The sequence below is a fragment of the Sinocyclocheilus rhinocerous genome, unplaced genomic scaffold (genome assembly GCF_001515625.1).
Source record: "Sinocyclocheilus rhinocerous isolate Xijiao unplaced genomic scaffold, SAMN03320098_v1.1 scaffold506, whole genome shotgun sequence".
In the NCBI taxonomy this organism is placed as follows: Eukaryota; Metazoa; Chordata; class Actinopteri; order Cypriniformes; family Cyprinidae; genus Sinocyclocheilus; species Sinocyclocheilus rhinocerous.
The window spans coordinates 373,136-400,278 of record NW_015647040.1 but is presented as its reverse complement, the minus strand read 5'-3'; the positions used below and the strand labels follow the sequence as shown (position 1 = coordinate 400,278).

Here is a 27,143-nt window from a genome sequence, read left to right as displayed (position 1 = left end):
GTGTAATTTGATTCTCTGTAATATACCTCATCTTACTAAATGCATTGCTAAATACCTACTATATATTTGATCAAACAAATTAGCTCAAAAAGAGAATATATACACTAATGTGTTGAGAGTGAGGAGAGATATTACTTTTTAAACAGTTATGTGTATTTGGTCCGGAGTTAGAGAGATAATAAAACATTTTAATACAGCTAAGATACTAAAACGCACAAAACTTTGCCAAATAAATAAATATGCTTTTGTAAAAGACTAATAGGCTATCTAAATAAAAATAAAGTAGGCCTAAAAATAAGATACTGCTCAAACGTATCAATGCATTTGGTTCTATAATATAAACATTAAATAATCAAATAATTAGTTGAAGTCTGCAGAAAGTCTTAAAAAGTGGCATTACAGCCCTCATCAATCTGCCACGAGCCGGAGTGTGACAATAACATTAGCATACCAATGCACCATTCATATGAACCAATCAGAGGACGCTTCTTTCAAAGCCACTACGAGCCGGGGAGTATAAAACCTGCGAGCTCTCGCCGTTAGAGCACCAATCCTTTCATCCAGCTTCAGCTCTGCTATCTGCTCCTTGTGGAATTACTAAACCAGCATCATCATGACTCTCGAGGAAGTTGTCATCCAGAAGCCCAGCGAGAGAGCTCAGTGCACTGGAAAAGCACTGGAAGAAGTTTTGTTTTCTGCCAAAGCGAACGACTGCCTTACCATTGGCGTTTACGAATCTGCCAAAGTTATGAATGTGTGAGTATGCTGTCCATTGATTCTTCCTTCATGCAACAACTTTTATCAAGCGTTTCGACTGATTTAGTAGTACAAATTGTGCTTATAATTTGCCTTTTCTTGTATTTCAGTGACCCAGACAGCGTGTCTTTCTGCGTCCTGGCGATGGATGAAGAGTTCGAGTGCGACATTGCTCTCCAAATCCACTTCACTCTCATCCAAGCCTTCTGTTTCGACAACGACATCAGCATCGTCAGAGTGAATGACATGCAACGTCTTTCTGAGATTGTTGGTGACAATGCTGAACAATTTGAGGATGCTCACTGCGTTCTTATCACGGTATGTATGCGCAAAGGAAAATATTTTACACTCATTAGCAAAAGCAGAAACTATATTTATGCATTTGCAACGTTTTGGATGCCAAGCTAAACTTGCATTTTTCTTCATCACAACAGAAACCAGCTGAGGACTCATGGGAGGATCCAGCTCTGGAGAAGCTTCACCTGTTCTGTGAAGAAAGTCGCAGCGATAACGAGTGGGTTCCTGAGATCACTCTGCCCGAGCGTTGATCTGGAGCTTTACTCTTCTCTGTTGAGATGCTGCAAACCTTGAGGAATACTCGACTCATCCTTCGAAGCAAGGATGCTGATGTTTCCACATCCCTGGATGCTCCTGAGGAGGCTGAACCGTCCAGGCAGCGCGAGGCAGGCCCGAGTGGCCCTCGCGGTTCTACGTCGTTCCTCGTCCCGTCCATGCCAAGATGATCCTCATTCTTTATGTGAATGAGGTCAGGTATGCCACGAGAGCGACACAATGGCCCTCATTCTTTGTGCGGATGAGGTTTGGAGAGGAAGGAGAAGCGAGTTTTGTCTCTGTTCCACAGAGCAAATATCGCATGAGTTGGACACGCAGAGGACGCAGCGGTGCGTCGAAGTAACGTTTTTAAAAATGGACTTTAACATCTCGGACATTTTTAAAAATGTAATTGCTGCACAATATAACGTATCTTATTGTCGGCAATGTGCTTTCCACTTTCCAGAATTGTCTTATTCTCTAAAGGTTTCACTTTAGAAATATTAATATGACATAAAAGAAAAAAAAAACTAACTTAAAAATCTCGAAAGGTTTCACTAGAAATATTTGATATGTAAGAAAACTATTTAAATGTTGTTTCAGACTTTGCATTACAAATTTTGCATTGTAGAAATTACGGAATGCATAAAAAATAAATGTATTAAAAATGAACAATTGTGTCATGTGTTCACTCTTCAGCAGATGCCAAACATTTTAATTGCATTCATAACACATTCACACACCTTAGCTGGTAACCTATGTCATGGATATATTTATATTTCGAGAATGAAAACGAGGCTGTGAGGGATCGACGTTCAGTAGCTGAGTTGTATTGTTGTAGGCTATATCTTGTTCAGCTGACACGGCATTGCAAAATGCATCAATTTCCTAGTGATATAGGCTATACTCAAGAAACGTGTTAAAAGTAGACGCCATAGCTATATCTTGAACTCACTGCACGCGTATCCCTCAGCCTCGTTTTCATTCCCGAAACGTAAAATGACGTCTATAGTGAATAATGTCCATTCCTAAAGTTTTCATTCTTAAGTAACTCTCCATCTGCAGCCGCTGGCGATCTGCATGTGTATAGCTACAGCACAATAGTAGCGCGCTGTCCCGTTAAATTGGGGGCCCCAGCACAAGGAACTCATTGTTACCTCGGCAGATGTCTGAGCCACGACGCTACTCCATCTGCCAAGTAGCGCAGATGGGAGGTGAAGGCTGTGCCGCGGGGGGTGAGTGTTGGGCTGGCACTCGTATGGCTCCCTGTCAGTTGCTGTATTGTTTACAAACCGCCCGTGGCTTCTGCACGGATTGCTGCAGCACTCAGCGTTGAGAGAGGGGCTTCAATGAACGCACAGAGAGCCTGTAAACTGAATATGTAGGGCTATTTAGTGAAAGTTTGTACACAAAAATGGAGGAAAGCAGTAAAAGTCGACAAATGTAATACGTTTTTATTTGCAATTTTTTTTTTTTTTTTTTTTAAAGCTGGCTGACTGAAACATACATAAGTTAAGCCACTGACAATTAAGTAAAATTTCTTGTGCAAAAGAAAACTATTTTAAAAGTACTGTTGAAGTTAATAAGAATTAGCATGTAGTTTCTCATTGATTTGATCTATTAAATTATTTGTGCTACAAGTGAACATCAGTAATGCCACAACTCCCACAATATTAGGCAGGTTTGTAAATAGTTGTCTGCCCAAAAATTTAAACTTTCTTAATTTATTCACCCTCATGTTATCCCAAATCTGTACCTTCTTTATTCTGTGAAACATCAAAAGAAGATATTTTTTAAAATGTTGCATTGTTGTTTTGAACATATGCAATGAAAGTCATTGGGGTCAAGTATTGTTTTGACTTTCATTGTACTATGGAGAAAAAGACTGAATAAAAGGGATGAACTATGCCTTTAAGAAGCACACACAGTTTTGAGGAGTGTAGTAGGTTCCTGTAGGCACGGAGACTGTCTCTTTTAGGATCTTTGACGACTCCACTGATTATAGGTGCAGACTCGGCTCCATTGTTTCTTTTAACTCTGTGCAGTAGTATGCGGTAAACCCCTGTAATGGGACTGCGAATGCGTTTTCCTTGGTTATTGAGAATATGTTCCTGAGTGACTCCCAGTTTCTCAAGGATACCTTTTACCTCTTCCTGGTCTCCGTCTAACTCCCCTGGGCCGGCCTCTATTAGATGGATGGGGTTGAGCTGGTATAAGGGAGGAATTGGCCGGAAGAGTTCCACTGGCAGCAGCCACTCGCAGCCCAGCATCTGGTCTATTGCGCATCGCTCTGAAGGTTCTGGCTTCAAGATCCCCCTGATCAGCCGCTGACATGGAGCTGATACCCAGGTTGGCAGGACGTAGGCACCCTCCAGCACGCTTTGGCGCAACTTGGCCACAGTGTCAGCGCGGAAAGGCAATGTGCCAGTCACCATGAAAAAAAGTAGGACGCCCATTGCCCACACATCCACAGGTGGCCCGATGCAAGACTCATCTTTGAAGAGTTCTGGAGCTGCATAAGGAGGAGAACCGCAATAGGTGTCTAGGGCTTGGTTGAGATTGTTGACCCTTGTGCTGAAGCCAAAATCAGCCACTTTTATGCAGGAGTTGGTTGTATAAAGAACATTTTCTGCCTTCAGATCACGATGGATGATGTTGTTCTCATGCTGAAATGAACACAGATATATAATTATCTGTCATCAATTCAACTCTCATCCAGTGATTAAAATTATTTGGGTCAATGACACATACCATAAAAAATGGAAAAAAGAAATCTTTTAAAATCTAGTTTAAAAATCCTTTGAAATCTTTATTTTGTTGGATTTATATGGTTTTCCAAAATTTAGTTTAAATTTAATTTAAATTTAGTTTTTCAAATTAAATTTTAATGCAGAAATGTGCTCTTCATAGAAGAGGTGTATTCAAACCATGCACTGCATTTTTAAGTGTTTTTGAGTTAATAGATCTGGATAAAAATGAACATCATGTCAGTGACCCGTTTAACAATTTTACTGTACTTACTATGACTTACTATTGGTATGTTTTCTATAATCTAGATTTTAAAAAGTGATATATTATTGATATAGAAGGTCTAACCATGTATTTAACTGCTGACAGGATTTGGGCGAATACAATCTTGCTCTCTTGGTCAGAGAGTTTTCCTCCGGAGCTGATTCTGGTGTGGACATCTCCTCCTCCGGCGAACTCCAAAACCAGGTACAACCGACTTGGCGTCTCCAGTACTTCATAGAGTTGCAATAAGTTTGGGTGATACAATCTCTCCATGTTGGAGATTTCTTTAGACAGCATCCTCTGGGTCTGCAGATCGAGCCTCATCTTATCCATGATCTTAATGGCAACCTTGTCTACAGGAGATGCATGTGGAATAAAATCAGGATGAGGTCGTTACACATTAATCCTGTTACTTTCTTAATTCTGACATTTTACCAACATTTACCATTTCCTATCCTAGATTCAAAAAGTCAAGTGTTTATTCAAAACCAGTTAGATTACGTTAAATCTCTTCTACCTTTGGTGAGGGCGTGGATGGCCAGTTTGACCTTCGAAAAGTTTCCACAGCCGATCTGACCGCGGACTTTGTAGAAGCCCACCCTTCTGCCCACCGTCAGTTCCTTTATGATATCTTCGTCATTACACATTTCCAGTGTTAACTTTTCCAGGGGTGTTAGATGCTTAGAAGGGTCTGCGTCCTCTTCCGGCTCTGACCCACATTCTGAGCTGTCCGTCAGAGTGTAAATGTTGTGCCGATGCACCTGCGGTGACACCTGACTTGCCCTTGCAGGCATTTTGCAGCTGCTTAAGGCTGAAAAACAGGAACCAACAGTAACCAAGAGGAAAATTAGTTACAGTTCACTATATTTTTATGCATAGAAATGAGAAAACAGTATATGTGTTGCATGTCGATAACTGTGAAAATATTTGAATATATTAAAATATCCTAAATACATTTTTAATATATTCTTGTTCCTGATTGAGGAATAACTCCATAATACGCAATCTTAAAGGGATAGTTCAACCAAAAATGAAAATTCTGTCATCAATTTTTTTCCATACTGTGGAAGTCAATGGTTACCAGCAGAAGAAAGAAACTCATACAAGGTTGGAACAACCTGGCAGTGAGTAAATGATGACAGAATTTTCATTTTTGGGTGAACTATCCCATTAAAACCATAGTTCTTTAACAATCAGAATGAACATTTTTAGCTGGCATGGACATTTAATTACAGCCCATACTAACACTAATCGTATAAATAAAACGTTTTCCGTAAGATTATTAATTATTTATATTGTTTATTGTAGAAGTTAACAAGCATGTAAATTGCACTTTGTTGACTCTAAATTTATAAATAACATTAGCATGTAAAATAAATGACCTTACCGCTGTGCTCTTGTAGAAGACCAATGCATGGCTGCATTTCTTTTTTATAGGATTTGAAGTCAAAGAATATGTCCACATGTTCATATTGAGTTTCTAAAGTCAAATGATAATATTTATCTTCTTTTACAGATTAAAAACAAACAGTTACATTAGGTTTTTGTTAAGGTAATGTATGACCATCATGCAGACATTCATTTTAACTGTCCTCTTCTGTAACTGCATGAATAAAAATCATTGATGTGGTTTCTCCTGGATAGTCTTCCTGTCTCCAAGGAAGTCTTCAGCTCTCTCCATCCATGACTCTGTCAGAGTGAGAGAGAACATGCTGCTGGTATCATGTTTCCTAATCTGCCAGCTTTATTTAGAGTTACCTTAATCCTCCCCGCTGTCCTAGACGATGCCTGTGATGAACAAAAGCCAAGAACCACAGCCAAAGGAGAGTGAAAAACCAGCAAACATGTGCACCACTGATTCTTTTAAAGCACTCGTGGGAGATATGTCATGTTTAATCTGGTGGGATATATACAATCATACAGGAGGTCAGAAGACTTTAGAGACGTGATTGTCAGTGATCTTAATGAGGCTGATCTCTGACTGTACAGCGTAGGATCAGACGTTATGTAACAGCATTACTAATGAGATTACTGCAGGACCACATAAAGGGGTTTGGCTCATATGATTATTACTAGTCCGCTAGCCTCTCAATGTGAATGATGGGGCTTTACATTCTCATTCTGGAGAGCATGTGTGCTGCTCGTGAGCATGACGTCAGATGCTGTTTTCTTCGGTGTATAATATCTGCTTTTATTCTCTTCCAAATAAGTTCAAAATACGTCATAAAATTCAATCTTGTTAGCATTAACTAAAACTATTAAAAATATGTTTGTTAATTGAAATAAAGCTGAAAAAAATTAAATAAATATTAAATAATTTAAAAAACTAGTTTGTTGCTAAATTTATGTATAGTATTATATATGTAATACTATTAATAGTATTATATATGTATATACTATATATACTAATACTAGTATTATATATGTATTATATATATATATATATATAAATTATTAGTATAGTATTAAAATGACCTAAAGCTGAAATAAAAATAAAACAATTTAAAAAAATGAAAATGACAGAAGCACATATAACAAATGTACTACAAATTAAATTAAAATGAAAACTGAAAAAAAGCTTCTTTAAAATATTAATAAAAACTCTATTTTACTAAATTATATATTACTAAAATAGCACTAATAATGTTGCATGCAATAATGTCTGCATAGAATAAATTATTTTAAATATATTTTTCGTGATTTAAACTGTAATTGTAAGTAATTAATTTCAATAGTCAGATTCCCTGAATGAACCAGCATTTTCCTAGTATTTGATGTCATGAGAGTGTATTGTGAGCATGTGCATGTGTGTGTTCCTGAAGAAGGCACCGAATTACCAGCCATCTCTGTTGATGAGATTACAAGCTTTATCTGGAAAATGGCAGTTGTGTTTACAGGTGTCCCGAACCAATGCAAGAGCACCAGGCCGTAATCTCCTGGAAGTCCATGTCACCTGCCATATCCTCCCCTTCTGAATGACCTCTCATATAGCAGTCTTCACAGCTATTTGTTTATAAATGTTCATTTATTATAATGGCAAGACAAAAAACATGTACACTGAAATTAAGAACACAACAGAACATAATTTAAAAACATTTAGTACATATTCTGAGGAAAATGTGTTTTAAAATAAATACAACTGTCAACCATTTGGATAAAGGCCCTCACGTATCAAAAGTCAGCTCAAAATAAGTCTTAGTTTTTTCTCCTTTTCAGACGAGAGTCCATCAATCCGTGAAGGCTCTGCTGTTCCAGCTCTCTCACCCTCTGACGCAGAGCCTCAATCTCTTTGTTTTTCTCCTCCTGAATGAACTGGAGCTTCTGGAGACACAAACAGAAACGATTCAATATAGAGGTGTGATCAGAAACCTTGCTTTCCTCAATGACATGAGGTGTTTTCAGGGCCGTTTCTAGGCATAGGCGAGCTAGGTGGTCGCCTAGGGCGCCACCAGCTGAAGGGGCGCCAATGAGCGCACGTACTGGCACTTTTAGCAGGGTTGTGATAGAAACTCACTCTTTTAAAGATATTCTGTGGACGAGGAGCAGAAGATTGTGTGTGTGGCTGACTCTTTGTGGACATGCTCTGGGCCCTTGCAAGCTTAGCACCGAACTGCAAAAGATAAAACATTTTTTTTACAGCCATAAAACTGTGCAAAACAAACATAAAATGAAAAGTATTAAGAAAAATAATTTTACCTTCAACAAATGAAGAAACCCATAGTGTATTAAAACTTATTAAAGTTTCATTTATACACAAAACAACTAGGTTTTCAAATTAAATTCTACCTCCATTTGAAGTTTAATAGAGCAGAAGATTGTGTGTGTGGCTGACTCTTTGTGGACATGCTCTGGGCCCTTGCAAGCTTAGCACCGAACTGCAAAAGATAAAACATTTTTTTACAGCCATAAAACTGTGCAAAACAAACATAAAATGAAAAGTATTAAGAAAAATCATTTTACCTTCAACAAATGAAGAAACCCATAGTGTATTAAAACTTATTAAAGTTTCATTTATACACAAAACAACTAGGTTTTCAAATTAAATTCTACCTCCATTTGAAGTTTAATAATTTGGCTTTGCATTTCTTTCTCCTTCTCTCTCATCTGCCTTCTCATCTCCTCCAAAGCGCATTCATTTCTCTCATGAGCCACTTTCAGTTCAGTATCTTTAGCATCCACTTTGAAAACAAAATGGGAAATGTTTTCTTTTTGAATGTGTAATACTGCAAAATGTTTAACAGCATCCATTCCAGATAGCACATGTACGTCTACAAGATGTTTGTTAAAGATCGCTTAATCTGGAAAGCATCTGCTGTGTACAAACATCTGATAGACGTCTCTAAGATGTCAATTTTACATATATTCTATCTAAATCTTAAACATCTTTAAGACATTTTCTAAACGTCTATAGATGATGTTGTGATAGGTAGATGTTGTGATTTTTGCCTCACATTTCCTTTGTGTTTCTTTATCGCAGTCTTCCAACTCCCTCTGGTGTTGATCTTGTAGGGCTTTCATCTCAGCTGCCATCCTCTGAAGCTGAATATTGCTTTCCTACAACCACACGGGGGCAGAATCGAGCACATACACTCAAAACTTCTTACATTTTATGCTTATGCCAGCAGTAATATATTTGAATACAGGCCAATCTTACCTCTAATTTAGCTTCATTTTCTTTCTTCATCTGAAGAGCTGCATTTTTCAGCCTTTCATTTTCAACTAGATAGAGTTGTGATTATTTATTAATATTTTTATTTGGATAGGGTCTTAAATTATATTAAGCGAAGAGTAAGCAAACAGTTGATGGGGTCAATGGTGCCTATCAACTGTTCGAATACTATCATTTTTCAAAATATCTTCTTTTGTGTTCAACAGAAGAAAGAAACTCATACAGGTTTGGAACAAGTGGGGGGTGAGTAAATGATGACAGAATTTTCATTCTGGAAGTGAACTACTCCTTTAATACGATTTCTCTACCTCTGAGGTCGCACTGTTGTTGTAACTTAGACCTTTGACAGTTTCCAAAAGCCCATCTCTCTCTGTGAAGAAAACAAAACCATGTCGAAGAAACAACATTATTATAAACCGAAACAATTAACGAATAACTTTTCTTTCTGCGTCCGAATTACTTTATTACAATTAAAATATGGAAATAGAAACATTAAACCTAAACACAAATTAAAGGTGTAAAGCTTTTTTTCTGCAATTACACCACTAGATAGCAGCCGAGATTAGTCTGACCCACTTCTGTGGTAAAAACCTTCTTTTTTTACTTCATAATTCTTACCTTCAATTAACTGTTTCTCTTTGTTCTGTGCGATTTTTAGAAGTCTGCTAGTCTCGTCCAGCTCTATTTCAAGAGTATTATTCCATGTCGAAGAAACAACATTATTATAAACCGAAACAATTAACGAATAACTTTTCTTTCTGCGTCCGAATTACTTTATTACAATTAAAATATGGAAATAGAAACATTAAACCTAAACACAAATTAAAGGTGTAAAGCTTTTTTTCTGCAATTACACCACTAGATAGCAGCCGAGATTAGTCTGACCCACTTCTGTGGTAAATACCTTCTTCTTTTTTTACTTCATAATTCTTACCTTCAATTAACTGTTTCTCTTTGTTCTGTGCGATTTTTAGAAGTCTGCTAGTCTCGTCCAGCTCTATTTCAAGAGTATTATTTTCCCATTTCATCTCCGTAATTTTCTTAATCATACAAAACAGTCATTTACCTCAGAACATTAGTACACAGCTTTTATAACGACACGTTCTTTACGAGGCCTATTTTAATATCTTAAATATACATTTAAAGGCCTTATGCTCCAGTTGGAGAAAATCTTTGACAAGTGTAGTCAAGTCGACGACAGTAGTGAGCTTTTTCATCTTGAGTCTAACTAAGTTAGGCAACAATTAATAAATAACTAACGCTTCCTCGCTTTTAAGATAAATGTACTGTAAGTAAACAATGTATAGTAAACTACGGATATTCACGGTATGTTTGTTTCCAAGATCAACACCTGGAAAGGAGCATGTGGGAAAATCCTTTCTTCGAAATATCAAGCACGTGATCCCTGGAAGTAGCACAGGTGACAGAGTGCAAAGCATTAAGTTCATTGCTGCCATTTATTTAGAGACCTCGTATGTACTATGCACATTATAGCTTTAAAAACATTGTGCACTGATAAGCAATACTGAACCAAGGCTAAAACATAGCAATGAGTTGACAAACCCAGCTGACAAACAAAAGCCATTTATATGTGTGTGTGTGTTTCAGCTAAGAACACTTGTTACAAGAAAAGAAAAAAAACACCATATTTACATCACTGTGGCACAAAAGCCTGTCCAGTCTTTTATGGAAAAAAATGGCACTGAGGACAAGAGCCTGTAACAGTTCACATAAACAGTTCACATAAACCCCTTTTGATTTAAATGTGCACTATTTTTAACACTGCTGTTGAAATAGAATCTAAAGTAGGCACTTTACAGTTTACACAGACGTAGTTGGTAGTTAGTTCAGTGAAAACAAATAATACAAGTGCATACAATATGGAGACGGTAATAGAGCAATATAGCTGTTACACAACATGTGAGAGCATAAAATATCAGTTGCTATCTTTTTATGACAGTAAACAACCAGCTAATATACTTCTGCTCCATATCTGCTCACACTAACCCCTGAAGCTGTTAACCCTCCAAATTAGGAGAATAAAGAAAAGATTCTAGGCCTAATGAAGCCATTTATTAGCTTGCCAATAGATTTGTTTCATGACTTCCATTCCACTGGAGAACGCTTGAGAACTGGCTTCGTTTCAAAATTCCCTCCTCATGGATGACACATCATGTTTGGTGTTGGCTAACCATGTCCGATATCTCACAAAGAGCAAACGTACTCCACTTTTAGTTAAGGTGTAATGTTGTCGAGTACGTCAGGAGTCAAGTACCCTTCAGGAGTGGGCAAAGTCTTCACTGCTGCCTTCTGTGGGGCGGTTGGTGTATTAGGTTTCAGGAGGAGACTATTTTTCCAGTCCACACCATCTACCATGGTGTACTCCGGACTGGTAGGCATTGCAAGGATGGGAAATGCAGTGGACTGTGGCGACGTAACCGTTTCAGTGCTCAGGATTTGAAGGTCCCTGAATGCACCGTGTTGTTCTTGACTCTGTGATTGGTCTGCCGGTGGGTTTGGTTTATTGTGGTGGGTGCTGATTGTGCTGGCAACAAACTCAGAGGTGTAGCCTCTTTCGTCAGGAATCACTACCAACTGTTGGATTTCTTTCCTCTTATTGTGGTCTTTATCCTTCAGAGCCATTGTTTCTTGCTCTTCAGGAGAAAGCACAACTTCACCACGCTGAGTGACATCTCTCACTTGTGAGTAAAGGCTGTTTGACCAGGTAGTGTCTTGTGTACATGACAATGGGTGGAAACCATCGTGGTTGCTGGCTGAAGGGTGATGTAGATCCGTTTGATCATGATCTGACAGGTCCGGATCACAGCAGCTAGCCCGACCCGAGTCATCATCCCTGAAACTACTGGACATTTGAGGCGAATCAGAGACCGGAGAATCAGCGACAAGGAGCTCCTCCTGGCTCTCATGCGGTTCGTCGATGTCCACTTCTATGAACTCTACCCATGGATCGTTGCTGTACAGTTCTGGCCGCAAGCCCGGCTGGGTGCCTAAGATTGACGTGAATTCACTCAGCTGACCTTTCTGTGAAGAAACAAACCAAATAGAAAAGCTTTAATTTGTAGAAACTTTACAGTTTACACAGACGTAGTTGGTAGTTAGTTCAGTGAAAACAAATAATACAAGTGCATACAATATGGAGACGGTAATAGAGCAATATAGCTGTTACACAACATGTGAGAGCATAAAATATCAGTTGCTATCTTTTTATGACAGTAAACAACCAGCTAATATACTTCTGCTCCATATCTGCTCACACTAACCCCTGAAGCTGTTAACCCTCCAAATTAGGAGAATAAAGAAAAGATTCTAGGCCTAATGAAGCCATTTATTAGCTTGCCAATAGATTTGTTTCATGACTTCCATTCCACTGGAGAACGCTTGAGAACTGGCTTCGTTTCAAAATTCCCTCCTCATGGATGACACATCATGTTTGGTGTTGGCTAACCATGTCCGATATCTCACAAAGAGCAAACGTACTCCACTTTTAGTTAAGGTGTAATGTTGTCGAGTACGTCAGGAGTCAAGTACCCTTCAGGAGTGGGCAAAGTCTTCACTGCTGCCTTCTGTGGGGCGGTTGGTGTATTAGGTTTCAGGAGGAGACTATTTTTCCAGTCCACGCCATCTACCATGGTGTACTCCGGACTGGTAGGCATTGCAAGGATGGGAAATGCAGTGGACTGTGGCGACGTAACCGTTTCAGTGCTCAGGATTTGAAGGTCCCTGAATGCACCGTGTTGTTCTTGACTCTGTGATTGGTCTGCCGGTGGGTTTGGTTTATTGTGGTGGGTGCTGATTGTGCTGGCAACAAACTCAGAGGTGTAGCCTCTTTCGTCAGGAATCACTACCAACTGTTGGATTTCTTTCCTCTTATTGTGGTCTTTATCCTTCAGAGCCATTGTTTCTTGCTCTTCAGGAGAAAGCACAACTTCACCACGCTGAGTGACATCTCTCACTTGTGAGTAAAGGCTGTTTGACCAGGTAGTGTCTTGTGTACATGACAATGGGTGGAAACCATCGTGGTTGCTGGCTGAAGGGTGATGTAGATCCGTTTGATCATGATCTGACAGGTCCGGATCACAGCAGCTAGCCCGACCCGAGTCATCATCCCTGAAACTACTGGACATTTGAGGCGAATCAGAGACCGGAGAATCAGCGACAAGGAGCTCCTCCTGGCTCTCATGCGGTTCGTCGATGTCCACTTCTATGAACTCTACCCATGGATCGTTGCTGTACAGTTCTGGCCGCAAGCCCGGCTGGGTGCCTAAGATTGACGTGAATTCACTCAGCTGACCTTTCTGTGAAGAAACAAACCAAATAGAAAAGCTTTAATTTGTAGAAAATACCCTCAAAGTCCTATAAAAATGGATGTGAAGTCAAATACCTGTAAAAGCATAGGATCAATTCATGACTTTCAGGTCATGAATTTAGTACAATACAGTAAAGTGGAATTAATTGGTAATATATTGTGGAATTTATTTGCAATGCAATAAAAAATAATGAATGCAGTAGAACATTAAAGGTACAGCAGGAAAGGGAAAGGACGGAGGAAACTAATGAGGGGTTATGTAGAAATATCACAGGAAATCATTGTATTCATACATAATGCTGACAGATTTCCTTTACACGGTTATATAACAGAGCAGGTACTTACTTTTGCTGACGTGAAACTACAACCAGCATCAAAATAATTGCGATACCAACGGCAGCGAAGACCAACACAGCTGTTATAGGAATTCTTGATTCTGAAATTGAAACAGGACATTCAAATCATCAATCAATTGAAAAAAAAATTAAATAACTTCCTTCCAAAATCTACAGACAGGTAGATCTTAAATCAGACCTATGTTAGGAATAAGTATAAAGATGGAGTCACTGAAGACACCAAAGTTGTAGCCTCTCATTTTTGACCTGACTCTGACTTCATATTCAATGTTGCTGCGCAGACCATAGATGTACGCCTGTGTGTCTTTGAAATTATCCAGCTGTAGAGAGACAAACAAGAATAAGACACCTAATAACACTCCAACCTTGAAGATAATGAGCTCCAAACACGTCTAATCATGGCTGCAAAATCCAGGTCACAGTCTTCAACATGGTGAATCAAATGTAATGACTCAAGTATTCTGAAAAGAAATCACTTTTAATAAAGCTTCAGAGGAACTCCTCAAGAAAAACATTTGACTTCATGTCTGTTTCTCATTAGGAGCTTATTAGAAATCTGGTGGTGCTGATTTGCACAACGTTGCGTGAGACTCACCGAGTTCCACTGGTCTGAACCCTTTTCTCTGTACTGTGTCTCATATACCAGCAAGATCCATCCTGTCTTCACATTCTCTGTAGCAGATGGGGGTGGATCCCAGCTCACAACCACATCATAGATTAAGCCAGTAGAGCCCATGCTCAAAAGAGTCCAGTTCAGTCCCACAGGCGGGTCTGGAAACACTGAGAAAATAATGAATATCAATGAATACATGCTTGCAAATATTTTGCGCATTAACGCAATGGAAAAGCTGATTAAGTTATTTGCAAGGATGGTGGGAATGCTTAGCGTTTTGGAGAGCATCATTCCATTCAGGGGGAAAAAAATTATATATATATATATATCCTTCAAATGCCAAAATATATTATATTACAAAATACATCACAGAACATTACCATTAAGGGGCAAGAACATATCTCAAAATGCTACATTTCAGGTTAATGCAAAATGTATTATGAAAAATATATTTAAATATAAATTAAAATATATTTTGAAAAAATGTGCAAAAAACATGAATAGGTAACTAAAACTTATTGAAAATATATTTATCAGAATCTATATTAGCAATATATTTTAGTATATTCTGAAATATTTAAAAATATATGTGAAAATATTTTGAAAACCATTTTGCCACATGGGAATGTGCACTTGAAGGCATGCCAAGAAAGAAGAAAACAAAGAGTCAGGATTTGTGTTTACGACATGGCTTACCAATGTCCTCCACGTTGAAGGACATTTCATCATAAACAACGTCAAGAGAGCGGGAACGCAGCTGCACCACGTAAGGGAACCATATAATGGTATTACTGGAATCAAAGTAGCATTCATTTTTCCTTATGGAACTGTAACTTGGACATTCCATCCATTTCTCAGAATCGCTGCAGACATGGGAAATTGGTGATCATTAAGTAGAAGAACAGTCATTTGTCTAACAACTTAACTGCTTCACTGATTGTAACTTGTATTCATTCTCTTTACTTGCAGGTGCAAAAGAATTGTGTTAACAAATAATACTGAATATCATGCATTTTTTATGTATCAATAGTGCATTTCATTCTATGATGTTATGTGTTACTAATTACTTTTCTAATATGTAGAAAAGACTCAGATCCTCGAGTTCTGTGTGGATCTGGAGGGATCCAGTCTCCCACTGACAACGGAAAGTCATCAGCTCTCGAGAAAAGCAGACAGTCAGATGAGGCAGTGTTGAAGTCTGACCTGCAAAGTAGGTGAAGGTGAAGGAAATATTGCTGTTGTTGAACATACTTGCGTTAAGGCATGCTTCCAAGAAGTCTGATGGACCAGAATAAAATAACAGGAATGTCACGTTTTTAATTAGACTTTATTAGAATGTGTCACTACATCTGCTGCATTTGCAGCAATGAAATATTTCAAAAGACATATGAATGTGACATCAATAATGCAATTCTATATTCTACAGTTTCATATTTTTTAAACAACTCATAAATTATAAGGAATAAAGTTGATTTTTTTCTTTTACTTTATTTATTATACTTTATTTAAGCACAGCTGAGAATTATCAAATGTTTCACAACTAGAATAATATTCTGAAAAAAGGCAAAAATTCTGTGAATGTCCTTCAGTATAAACCAGCTTTGGACTAACAGGATGTAACATAAATCCCAGTTGGGCTATAACTGTCAGCTGTGTTTTCCTGGAAATGTGTGCTGGCATTTTTCGCATGTAGAAGCATTTGTGTGGCAGTGCGCCATTACTGCCTGCAAGATCTTTGAAAGGATCTTCCCGAGCTGTTCAGCTGACAGCATTTAGACAGCAATACTGATAAAACTTTAATTGATGATTAGAACTGCTAAATTTAAACATTGTTTAAACAATATTTAAACACATTGTACGATTCATCTTAAAGTAGAGTGTAACAGAAGAACTATTGAGGTTTTATTTATAGACCACAGCACAATCTGTATGGTCTTCTTATTTACACTGCCAGTGTTTTACAGGTCATTTCATCATCATCTCTTATTGTGTAGTTCTTTTTTCCCCAGGAAATACAGAGAAAAGATCATTAAGAGCCATCATACTAGCTTGGTTTGTGTTTGTCTGGGGTTACTGATGTATCAGTATTAGTATTCAGTTACAGAGCTAAATTACCTGCTTGATTTGCAAACATGTAGTCTCTTGTTGATGAGTTTGTTCAGGCTCTTGCAATAACACTCTTGCTCTCATTTTTTTTCTTTTTTTACATATTTAAAACTACAAATTACCTTGGATTTTTTTATAAACTAATAATAATCTGGCAGATAAAGGATAGTAATGAATCAGAGCTGTCAACTCTATGTTCCCATAGAAACTAATGTATAGCACGCATAGCACCTGCAGAATGAAGCTAACCATCCATTTCATATAGCAACATGCACTCCCTCCCACTTACTGCAGCCCACTTCTATAAAACGGAGCGGAAAACATGTTTTATGGAACTCATAATGGACAGAGCCGATCAAAAGACAGCACTTCAAAACGAAAGCATTTAAAAATGGTCTGGTGAAGAACAGGAGTGCAGCGGTAAAAGCTGAAATAAAAATGTGCAGTGTAGTTAATTAACTCCATCCAAAGAGCCATGGAAAAATCTTGGTTCCAGCTCAAATTTCAGCCTTCTAATATTTTATCTGTGATCCAGTTCTCTGTAGCCTGCGTTTGGAGTTCTGTTATTAAAAATCTGTTTTACTTATGGATTTTTTAATGTAAAAGCCAAACAATATGCATTATGCAGAGGCCCTTAGACTCTGAGTATTTGCAGAAAGCCAAGGAGCTGCCTTATTTCACAATGGCTCCCCGACTAATAAGTGAGGGTGGGTTCCTAAAGAAAGCATCCTGTTTTCTTGTTGTTTGACTAAACTATTGTACAACAGGCTCCAGACAAGTCATGCTGGGTTAGTGCAAAACATTAAAACTGCAACATGAAACTGTAGATATAAAAACTGCAAACCTTGTATTGTAGGAGGCACACTTTGTGTTGCCACAGCACAGGTCAACAAGATACAGATGAGAAGGGCAGTCTCCATGATTTAGTTCCTGTGAAAACCAAAATAAGGTCCATTATGTAATCAGTTAACAAACAATATTGCTAAAAATGGAAGCAACCACCAGCTAATAGTTCTAAACCGTCATTCTTTACTCTAATTCAGTTCAAGCACTGTTAGGCCATTCCCTTTCAATTTGAATAACAAAGTCAAATTAATCATTTGTTTAATTGTAGAAATGAATCAGTCCATGATACTGACAAGATTATGAAATCACAGTAAACACATTCCTCTGATATCCATTTTAAGCCAAAGGCTCTAGCCAGCGTTTGTGAAATATATCCTCACTGCAACATGGCTTTGCTCCAATCTGCTTCTGGAAAACATCTTCTAAGAAATCCATCTATTGACTCTACACTTCAACTGCATGCGGATCACAACTCTTCTCTATTAGACTGAAATGGCCTTCACACCCAGTGCAGCAGTACAGAGATAACAAACTCTCACTGAGGGTGAAGGGCTTGGTCCTTGATAAAATGGGTACAGTCTGTTCTACAGTGTTAAAAATGCTTAATTAGGAAGTTGATAATAGAAGTGCTGTGTGTTTGATATGAAGATTCCTGAAAGGAGTCTGTGGGAGTCTGCGAACCTTTATTATTTAACATGACAGCTCAACTATATACCACAATACCTCAAGGGACTAGGACAGGGGTAGGCAAGTTCGGTCCTAGAGAGCCGCAGTCCTGCAGAGTTCAGCTCCAACCCTGAAAAAAAAGCTCACCTGCCTATAGCCTTAGTAATCCTGAAGACATTGATTAGCTTGTTCAGGTGTGTTTGATTAGGGTTGGAGCTGAACTCTGCAGGATTGCGGCTCTCTAGGACCGAACTTGCCTACCCCTGGACTAGGAGGTAGGGATGAGCCCTTCAAAATGGAGCAATGGAAATCCCTGTAGCTCCGCTCCACTCATACCCGGATTCCAGTCCGCTTTTTAGTTTGTGTGTTGCTTGGTGACTCTGGAAGCTTGTGAAAGGTCGGCTTCTTTAAAGGTAATTTTCACGGAGAAGAAATAAACTAAAAGGCCTGAATCAAAAATCAACGACAATCGATATGAATTACTTTTTATTTTTATTTTTATAAAACTATAAAAGCAATATCACTCGCAATCATGCCGAAGACATAACTGAAGTCGTGCTGATATTAGTTTTACTCCTCCAATATTTAACTTAAAACTTTAAATACAGCCTAATCACATCTGGCCACAATACGAGGTAAAAATGATTCAGCTGTGACGTAAGCCTAAAACTAATCCTTATTGGTTATAAGGCACGCATGAACAAAACGTAAACAAATACAGTAAGTATTGGAAACGGAGATCCATGCATTAAAAATTACGTTACATGTTTACATGATAAATATATATGCTTTTTTGATTTGCCCTTAAAATTTTATTTCATAATGTTAATCTTCCACAACAGCTTAAATTCGAAAATATACAGAATAAGTCCCACGTTCTTACTGCACTGAACTCACCTTTTCCAATAGTGCGATTCAGATGAGTAGATCCGTAACTTCTATGAAAGTATTCATCAGGGAAGCTCGACTTCTTCGTATGATAGCACCTTTAGTTTATATCTTCAATCAACGTTTTAGAACCAGCATCATAAATTATACCTATTTTCTCTTCTGCCCCTTTGCCTAAAACGTGTCCTGTGTTTCTGACAGGACCTCAGACCTCTGGATATGTGGCTCCAGCATCCGTTCTAGTTTTTTTTTTCTAGGGCACATTCGAAGAAAGGCGCCACTTTTCCTTGAAGCACCCTGCGAAGGGAGCTTATAAGTAAACCTTATACAGCAAGGCACTCTTAATCTGTTTACTGCATGTAGTTTCGTATGCGAAAAAATAAATGTACACGGGACTCCGCCCTAACAGGCGTCATAGTGTTTTCGCACAACTAGTCTTTAGGAAAAATGGTACGCACGTTATTGTTATTTCTGCACGCCAGTGTTCGCGTGCGTGTTGATTTTTATAATCGCGCGCTGTTAGAAGAATATAGCGGAATATATCAATCGAGTTTTGCGGTCAGAGCTGAGATTATTTCCTCTCCCCCTAAAGCTGCAAATATTAACAACATAATTTTCAGAATCAGAGCTGTGTAGTTAGGTTTTCACAAAGCCATCGAATTCTTGCTTATTCCTAATTGCTATTGGCAGGTTTTGTGGTGTTTTGTCCTCCATATACAGGCGCTTACATATGTGATAAACAATGCAGAGCTGAATGGGTACACGTAACTGGAGTGGGGGCACGTGTTTAAAGGGTCTTGCAGTCCAAAATAGTTGAGATTCAAAAAAACAAACGTGTAGTAGAAAAGTTTGTGGGGCAAAGTGGAGAATTCAAGAGTTTGTCTTTCTGTTAGATTCTTGCAGTTTATTTTATGTTAGTTGATACACATTTTACTACAGTGAAAAGTCATTTTAACTGCAAAAACACTAATGAACATTCGTTGTAAATGCCAATGAAAATAAGATTTAATTTTCTATTTAAAGATCGAGTCAAGTCACCTTTATTTATATAGCACTTTATACAATACAGATTGTGTCAAAGCAGCTTTACAGTGTTAAACAAGAAAAACGTGTGCTGATAATGCAAGAGCACAATAGAAAACAGTCACTTTATTAGTTAAAATCAGTTCATTGTTGATTCAGTGATGTCATCGTCCAACTCAGTTCAGTTCTCTTCCAGTAGTGCAGTCAAGTCAATACTGTTGGCAGAAATTGTGTCCCTAACTATGCAAGCCAAAGGCGACAGTGGCAAGGAACCAAAAATCCATCGTGACAGAAATGGAGAAAAAAAAATTTTAAACTTGGGAAAAACCAGGATCAGTCATAGGGCCAGTTCTCCTCTGGCCAGATGAAACCAGCATGGTGTGGTTTAATTCCAGGCTGCAATGCACGTCAGATTGAGCAGAGGACTTGTCTGGTTCTCGTGGTCTTGTGCCGATGGCCGACGAGGTCTTCACAGGGGATCTGTCTATAGGGTTCGTCTAGTTGACATGGACTCCGCTGACATTGAGGGCTGTAGAGGTCGTTTCTAGGTGCTGATCCACCATCTGATCTGGATACGGACTGGATCTGGGTGGCTACGGTGACCTCGGAATAAGAATAAAACAGACTAATATTAGCGTAGATGCCATTTTTCTTACGATGTACCAAGTACATCGGGTGTTATGGGAAGTGTTCCCGGTTCCGGTTGACCTAATTAATGCAGCCTAACAATCCTTTAACGGATCTGAATTATAGAAAAGTGATTGTGTGTTATGTGTATGCCAGGTTAAAGAGATGGGTCTTTAATCTAGATTTAAACTGACAGAGTGTGTCTGCCTCCTGAACAATGCTAGGTAGATTGTTCCAGAGTTTGGGCACTAAATAGGAAAAGGATCTGCCGCCCGCAGTTGATTTTGATATTCTAGGTATTATCAAATGGCCATAGTTTTGAGACTGCAGTGGACGTGAAGGACTATAATGCGATAAGAGCTCGCTCAAGTATCATTCAGGGTTTTATATGGAATTAGCAAGATTTTAAAATGTATATGATGTTCAATAGGGAGCCAGTGCAGTGTTGACAGAACCGGGCTAATATGGTCATACTGTAATTCCTGGTTCTAGTAAGAACTCTAGCTGCTGCATTTTGGACCAGCCGGAGTTTGATTATTAAGCATGCAGACAGAGCAACCACCCAATAAAGCATTGCAATAATCTAACCTTGAGGTCCTGAACACATGAATTAATGTTTCTGCATTTGACATTGAGAGCATAGGTCATAATTTAGATATATTTTTAAGCTGTAAAATGCAGTTTTACAACATGACCTTCAAAGGAAAGGTTGCTATCAAATAGCACACTTAGATTCCTAACTGACGACAAAGAATTGACAGCACAGCCATCAAGTGTTAGACAGTGTTCTAGATAATTACATGCAGAGGATTTTGGTTCGATAATTAACACTTCTGTTTTTTCAGAATTTAGCAGTAGGAAATTACTATAGTCATCCTGTTTTTTATATCAGCTATGCATTCTGTTAGTTTTACGAATTGGCATGTTTAAGTAATATAAGCATTTCTTTACTTTTTGAATGCACAAATGTTATTTTAACACAAAAGTTTTGTGTATACATCACTTTTAATAAAAGGTCCATTTCTCCCTTGCACTTTTTTCGGGCAATTGTGTTCGCAGAGAGGTTTTCAAGGGCCAGTGTGAATAAATCTAGATTTAAATTCAAAGAGACAAGATAGTCACATCGTTATGAATACCTTTTATTCGTATCTAAAACGATGTGAACATTATGGAGCTCTAAACACTCTCATGCAGTGTATGTTTCATTCATACTGGAAGCCAGAAGGCGTCTCGTGCAGAAAGTCCAAAACGGACTCATAGAAGTAATAACTTTTGACGTGCAAGGAAATCCCTAATATGGGCAAAGGCATCCAGCTATCGCTGTAGCTGAGCTGAATAAAAAGCAGAAACGTTTTGACTGATGAAACAAGTCATCTCCAGGTAATAAATAAAGTATATGAATGATGCAGTGCTAATTTCATATAATTTATTACAGTACAGAAACTATAAAGTATATTTTCTACCTTATTCTGTGATGAAAATGGAAAAAGTGTTTGTAGTATATAAACCAATCATGAACTTGTCATTAGGAAAATATATGCAAAAAAAAACAAAACATTTAGAATACAAATGATTGGTTATTGTCCAGCAGTGTATTTGATTTCTTAGCCAATTAAAAGAAAGAGATGAGAATATATATATATATTTATATATATTACATATATTTATATGACATTTCTGCTCCCCTCACTTCTGAAATTGTGGCGACGCCCCTGTCTGCACCCAAGTTTTACCAAAACGTACTACAACCCATTCTTCATGTCTGTTGTTGAATGTTTGGTTTCCTGGAGAAATTCAAGCTTACTATTAATTATAGATCTCAAAACAGGGCCATTTCCAGAATCAAAATTGTATACATTTAGAGTAAAGTCTCATGATCCACTTTTAAACTCTCATAAATCTCAGGATGACAGACACACTGCATATCTTAGGTCATTAACTCAACCATGTGTCTGTGGTGTCCAGTGTCAGAATGTAAATGTTCCACTCCGAATATTATGTAGTCCTGAAATTTCTCAACAGCTGTCAAGACTTCTCAAAAGGGAATGACCTTTAACCCTGGTCTTCTGTAGATTTGCATGGCATGTAAATGTGATTAAGTGTGCTCTTATAGCTCTTACACTTCTTCCCGATAGTGTGACCTCATGTTGGGTACTGACAATGTGAACACTGCCTAATGGAGGGGGTTGTTGTAGATTTGATTCCTGTATTTTGGATGTGGACTTCATTTAAAGAAATAACATAACTTAATGGAAACAGTGGTTTATGATTTTGTAGCATTTATAATAGTTTCGATTGATGTATGTAAGCCAGCTGACGTGGATGACTTGATCTATAATGACACAGTACAAACGTACTCTTCAAACGGCCCCTAAACCCCCGAAAACCCGCCCTTTGCCCTATTTTAAAACTGAGCAGGATTGATCCAGGTTCTGTAGTAGACAGTGATTACTTTACAGTATAAAGTTTAAGTTGTTCTGAAAATGTCATTTCAGAGATTACTATCTAGGTCAGATACTCTTCTCAGAGGCAGACTAATATCATTAACACCCCAGGGATGTATTTATCATCATAGTAAGGTAAGTAACAGTTAAATTTAGGGTCCATTAAGTAAAAAATTGTTAATATAATTGCATTCATTTATGTTTCAGACAATTCATTTGAATTCATCGATGTTTATTTCTTTATGTGTATTTACTGTAATGTTTTATGGGACTAAAATAAATATATGGCAATCCTTGAATAGTCTTTGTTTCTAAAGAGCTTTTATTCCCTAATAAGTTTGGAGATGATGCAAATCATTCAAACAATTAGCTTTGTAAAGTTATATATTTTGCATATACAAAGGAACAGATAAAAAAAATTAAAAAAAAGTTTAAAATAAAAATGTAAAATAGACTTTAAAATAAACGAATTCCACTGTATTGATTCATTGTTTGAACAGCAATGATGTTTGCACAGAATATCAGTATGTCCTCATGTCCACATTCCGCTGTCAGGCTGTTTTTGACGCATGAAGCTTGGCATTCTGCATGTTTCATTTTGCATAATTAAAATCACAGTATGCATTGATTTTTCAGCGATTTATTAATGCAGCTCTTTTAAAAAGCACTAATAAGACATTAAAATAAACATATGAGCGATATTATATAATTCACTTTTAGCTTCCGAATATGTTGTTGTTTGCTTTGAACTTGTCTTCAAAGAGCTAAAGTTTTGCCTGAAGCAAACAGCTATATTTACATCACTGTGAGCATCAACAGATAGTGTTTTATTTTTATATTCTATTTTTTGTGGTGCCTAGTGTTTCATTTTAATAGAATTTCATTGTAAAGATCCTTTCATTAAAGAAGAGAAAAACCCAGCTAACAAAAAAATATGTTAGAAGAATGTTTTGCTAACATTCCCATTAAGTTTTGAAAATGTTCTAAACCTTTTAAATTCTTTAAAATCTATTCTGAACTTTTTTTTTTATTTATTATTTTTTTTATTTATTGTTTTTTTTTTTTCAAACGTTAAGGGAACTGTCCATTTTATAATTTTGCAAACATTATCAAAACCTTAATTTGAATGTAGTCTGAATGTTCTGAAACAATTAGTAACATAAAAAAATAATAATAATAAAAACATTAGATGAAGGTCCAACTAAAACTTGACTTGTCACAGCACTTACATATTATTGCCCTTTTGTTGGTTTGGATTGCTTCTATTGTCCTCATTTGTAAGTTGCTTTGCATAAAAGCGTCTGCTAAATGACTAAATATAAATGTAAGTATGTATAAAGAACGAATGATTTTGTGCTAATTTTTTGAGAACATTATTAACTACCAGATAACTCTGAACAAACGTTTTATTATTATTAACATTACTGAAAGAACGTTTGTTCATAACTTTGAGAGAACCTTGCCAGAACATTAGTTCTGAGAATGTTCTTTGTTAGCTGGAACATGCATTTTCACTTTAATTGTGCCTAAAAATGTGTCATGCATGCTCTCCCTGTCATATTAGGAATTCAACTGCTCTCATTTCTCAACCTCCCAGTCATGGAGTGCATGTTTTTATTCGGACCCCACAGAGGCCGTCAGAGACATTCCTAACGGCGCCATGCTTCTTGTCGGAGGTATAGGGAAGAACTTAATGCTTATGCCATATCAAAACATGTGCCCACTGAAATGTGGCCTCTATACATGTAGTTCTGCACAGCTAGGATGCAGTCCTATCTGATAAGTTGCTCATAGCTAAGTGGTATTTCCTCCCCTGATATCCTTTGCTGTAGATAGAACATAATGTGGCCCCAAGCGGTATCACTGTGTGTGCTTAATTTCCCCCTTTTCTGTCTCAGGCTTTGGCTTGTGTGGGATCCCGGAGAATTTAATCAGCGGCCTGTTAAAAACAGGAGTAAAAGACATCACAGCCGTGAGCAACAATGCTGGGTGAGAGAGATCTCTAATTAATGTGTCAGTAAAGTCAGTGAAGAGACACAGCGTTTCCAGAGAATTAACTCACTGGGATGTTTACAACGGGTTCCTGTCATGTACCCTTAAACACACACACACACACAAAGACTGGGAAATAATCTGATTGTGTCAAGGGGCAGGAAAGAAGGAAAAAGGGAAAGAGGCCCTCAAGAATCAAGGCTTGAAGGAACACCAGAGTGTATAATGTGATTTCATGTGTGACTAAATAACTAAGTGATTGTTTCTGATGGCAGGGTTGATAACTTTGGCCTGGGCATGCTTCTGAAAACCAAACAGATAAAACGCATAATATCTTCATACGTTGGGGAAAACGCTGAGTTTGAGAGACAATATCTATCAGGCGAGCTGGAATTAGAGCTTACTCCTCAGGTAGATCATTTAACTCATTGCAGTTTACATTCTCCATGTCTAGTTTGGCTAATTTTTTCTTCTGCCTAACTTTAAAGTCAATATCAAATTACCCTATTTACGTCTCATAAAAATGTATAAATGTAGAACTATGTATAAATGATGTTTTTGTGTTAACATTTTGAGAACATTATTAAAGACCAGATAACTTTGAATGAACATGCTATTACTGGAGCGAACTTTGAGCGAATCTTGCCAAAACCAAAGTTGCCAAAATTTTAAGAATATTCAATATTAGTTGGATACCAATAGCCAGATAGCTGTTTAGGTACTGCTTTATCAAACATGCATTCAGATTCGTTGTGTGTAACACCCACAATACAAACAATCTTCAAAATTCAACACTGAATATCTTTTTCACTCAGAAACGTTACAACCATGGGTTGAAAAAAAAAAAATCAATTCACATTGACATTAAATACTGTTTGATTGATCTGATTCTATCCCAGGGCACACTAGCAGAGAGGATACGGGCTGGCGGTGCAGGCATCCCAGCATTTTTTACTCCCACCGGGTATGGCACTCTCATCCAGGAGGGTGGATCACCCATAAAATACAATAAAGTTGGCAGCATTGCTATTGCAAGTGAAAGCAGAGAGGTGTGGTGAGGCATAATCACTGTCAAAACTTGTTGATGGTTTTTGCTATTTTTTTCACCCTCAGAAACAAATGACATACATATATAAATTCTTGTCCTTTGATTGTTTGGTCCAGGTTCGAGAGTTTAATGGCAGACATTATGTCATGGAAAAAGCCATCAGGGGCGACTTTGCTTTGATAAAGGCCTGGAAATGTGACAAAGCAGGAAATCTTATTTTCAGGTCAAGAAGTTCATGTATTAAAATGATTTAATTTATGACACTTTAACACCATTTGTCTTTTTAAATTATTTTATTTTTCAATATCTTACTTTTCTCAAAATCAAGATCCTACTTACCCCAGATTGTCCACTAGGTGTCAGGCTTTATCTGTGTAGCGATCTACGATTCTTTGTTTCTAGACTTATCAGTATTCATGTAATTACTAAACTTTTATTTACCTTTGCTGAACATAATCATTTTTTTAACAGGAAAACAACTCGTAATTTCAACCAGCCTATGTGTAAAGCAGCCAAAGTTACAATAGTGGAGGTTTGTGACCTTTCAATTTGTGGCTTTGACATTTTCTATCGTCATGTTTGAGGTCCCACAAAATAAAAAAAGAAAATGACTTACTTTGGTGCACAGGTTGAGGAGATTGTTGATATTGGAAGTTTTGGTCCTGAAGACATTCACATCCCTTCCATATATGTAGACCGGGTAGTGCAAGGAGCCAGCTATGAAAAACGAATTGAGGTGAAAAAATCTTCAAATTTAGAGCTGTTTATTTCCTTATTGTCAAAAATACAAGAATGTGTAGGTCATGTTCAGGATTTCTTTTGTTTATAGAAAAGGCTGGTTCAGTCTAGCAAGGAAGAGAAACCTAAAGTCAAACAGGACTCCGATATTACCCGGGAGAGAATCATCCGACGAGCCGCACTGGAGTTTGAGGATGGGATGTATGGTATCCTTCAGTAGCCTGACCACAGATATCACCATCAACATGATAGATATTGAAAAGTACACGTTTCTAACTATCCTGTTCCCACACACCTTGACAACCCTCCCAGCAAATCTTGGCATTGGAATCCCTATGCTGGCCAGCAATTACATTAGCCCTGAAATCACTGTCCACTTGCAGAGTGAGAATGGAATTTTGGGACTGGTGAGTTTCCATTATTAAATAACCTGAGCAAGTAATTTTCCGGCTAATGAATTTTCACTTTTCAATTTCCAAT

The 27,143-nt window shown here is 37.7% G+C and overlaps 4 protein-coding genes and 2 pseudogenes across 4 annotated transcripts; 2 read left to right on the top strand and 4 right to left on the bottom strand.

Annotated features, from left to right (window-relative positions):
• Window positions 1-484: 484 nt before the first annotated feature.
• Window positions 485-1,594, top strand: LOC107708506 (growth arrest and DNA damage-inducible protein GADD45 gamma-like). Its single transcript, XM_016512768.1, has 3 exons — window positions 485-756; window positions 867-1,074; window positions 1,191-1,594. Exons 1-3 carry the CDS (start codon window positions 614-616, stop codon window positions 1,302-1,304), a joined length of 465 nt encoding a protein of 154 aa, XP_016368254.1. The 5' UTR covers window positions 485-613; the 3' UTR covers window positions 1,305-1,594.
• Window positions 1,595-3,167: 1,573 nt separating this feature from the next.
• On the bottom strand, window positions 3,168-6,139 carry LOC107708505 (serine/threonine-protein kinase NIM1-like). Its single transcript, XM_016512767.1, has 5 exons — window positions 5,885-6,139; window positions 5,708-5,800; window positions 4,838-5,131; window positions 4,405-4,673; window positions 3,168-3,974 (listed from the first exon to the last, which is right to left on the bottom strand). The coding sequence occupies exons 2-5, from the start codon at window positions 5,742-5,744 to the stop codon at window positions 3,171-3,173; spliced, it is 1,404 nt and encodes a 467-aa protein (XP_016368253.1). The 5' UTR covers window positions 5,745-5,800; window positions 5,885-6,139; the 3' UTR covers window positions 3,168-3,170.
• Window positions 6,140-8,102: 1,963 nt separating this feature from the next.
• Window positions 8,103-10,508, bottom strand: LOC107708497 (coiled-coil domain-containing protein 152-like). Its single transcript, XM_016512759.1, has 6 exons — window positions 10,341-10,508; window positions 9,298-9,359; window positions 8,975-9,039; window positions 8,772-8,874; window positions 8,371-8,498; window positions 8,103-8,195 (listed from the first exon to the last, which is right to left on the bottom strand). The coding sequence occupies exons 1-6, from the start codon at window positions 10,352-10,354 to the stop codon at window positions 8,103-8,105; spliced, it is 465 nt and encodes a 154-aa protein (XP_016368245.1). The 5' UTR covers window positions 10,355-10,508.
• An 83-nt stretch (window positions 10,509-10,591) lies between these two features.
• Window positions 10,592-12,254, bottom strand: LOC107708496 (growth hormone receptor-like). The gene is made up of 2 exons (XM_016512758.1): window positions 12,244-12,254; window positions 10,592-12,059 (listed from the first exon to the last, which is right to left on the bottom strand). Exons 1-2 carry the CDS (start codon window positions 12,252-12,254, stop codon window positions 11,225-11,227), a joined length of 846 nt encoding a protein of 281 aa, XP_016368244.1. The 3' UTR covers window positions 10,592-11,224.
• Window positions 12,079-19,206, bottom strand: LOC107708529 (growth hormone receptor-like; annotated as a pseudogene).
• A 3,615-nt stretch (window positions 19,207-22,821) lies between these two features.
• Window positions 22,822-27,143, top strand: part of LOC107708528 (succinyl-CoA:3-ketoacid coenzyme A transferase 1, mitochondrial-like) — a 9,474-nt pseudogene continuing 5,152 nt past the window's right edge.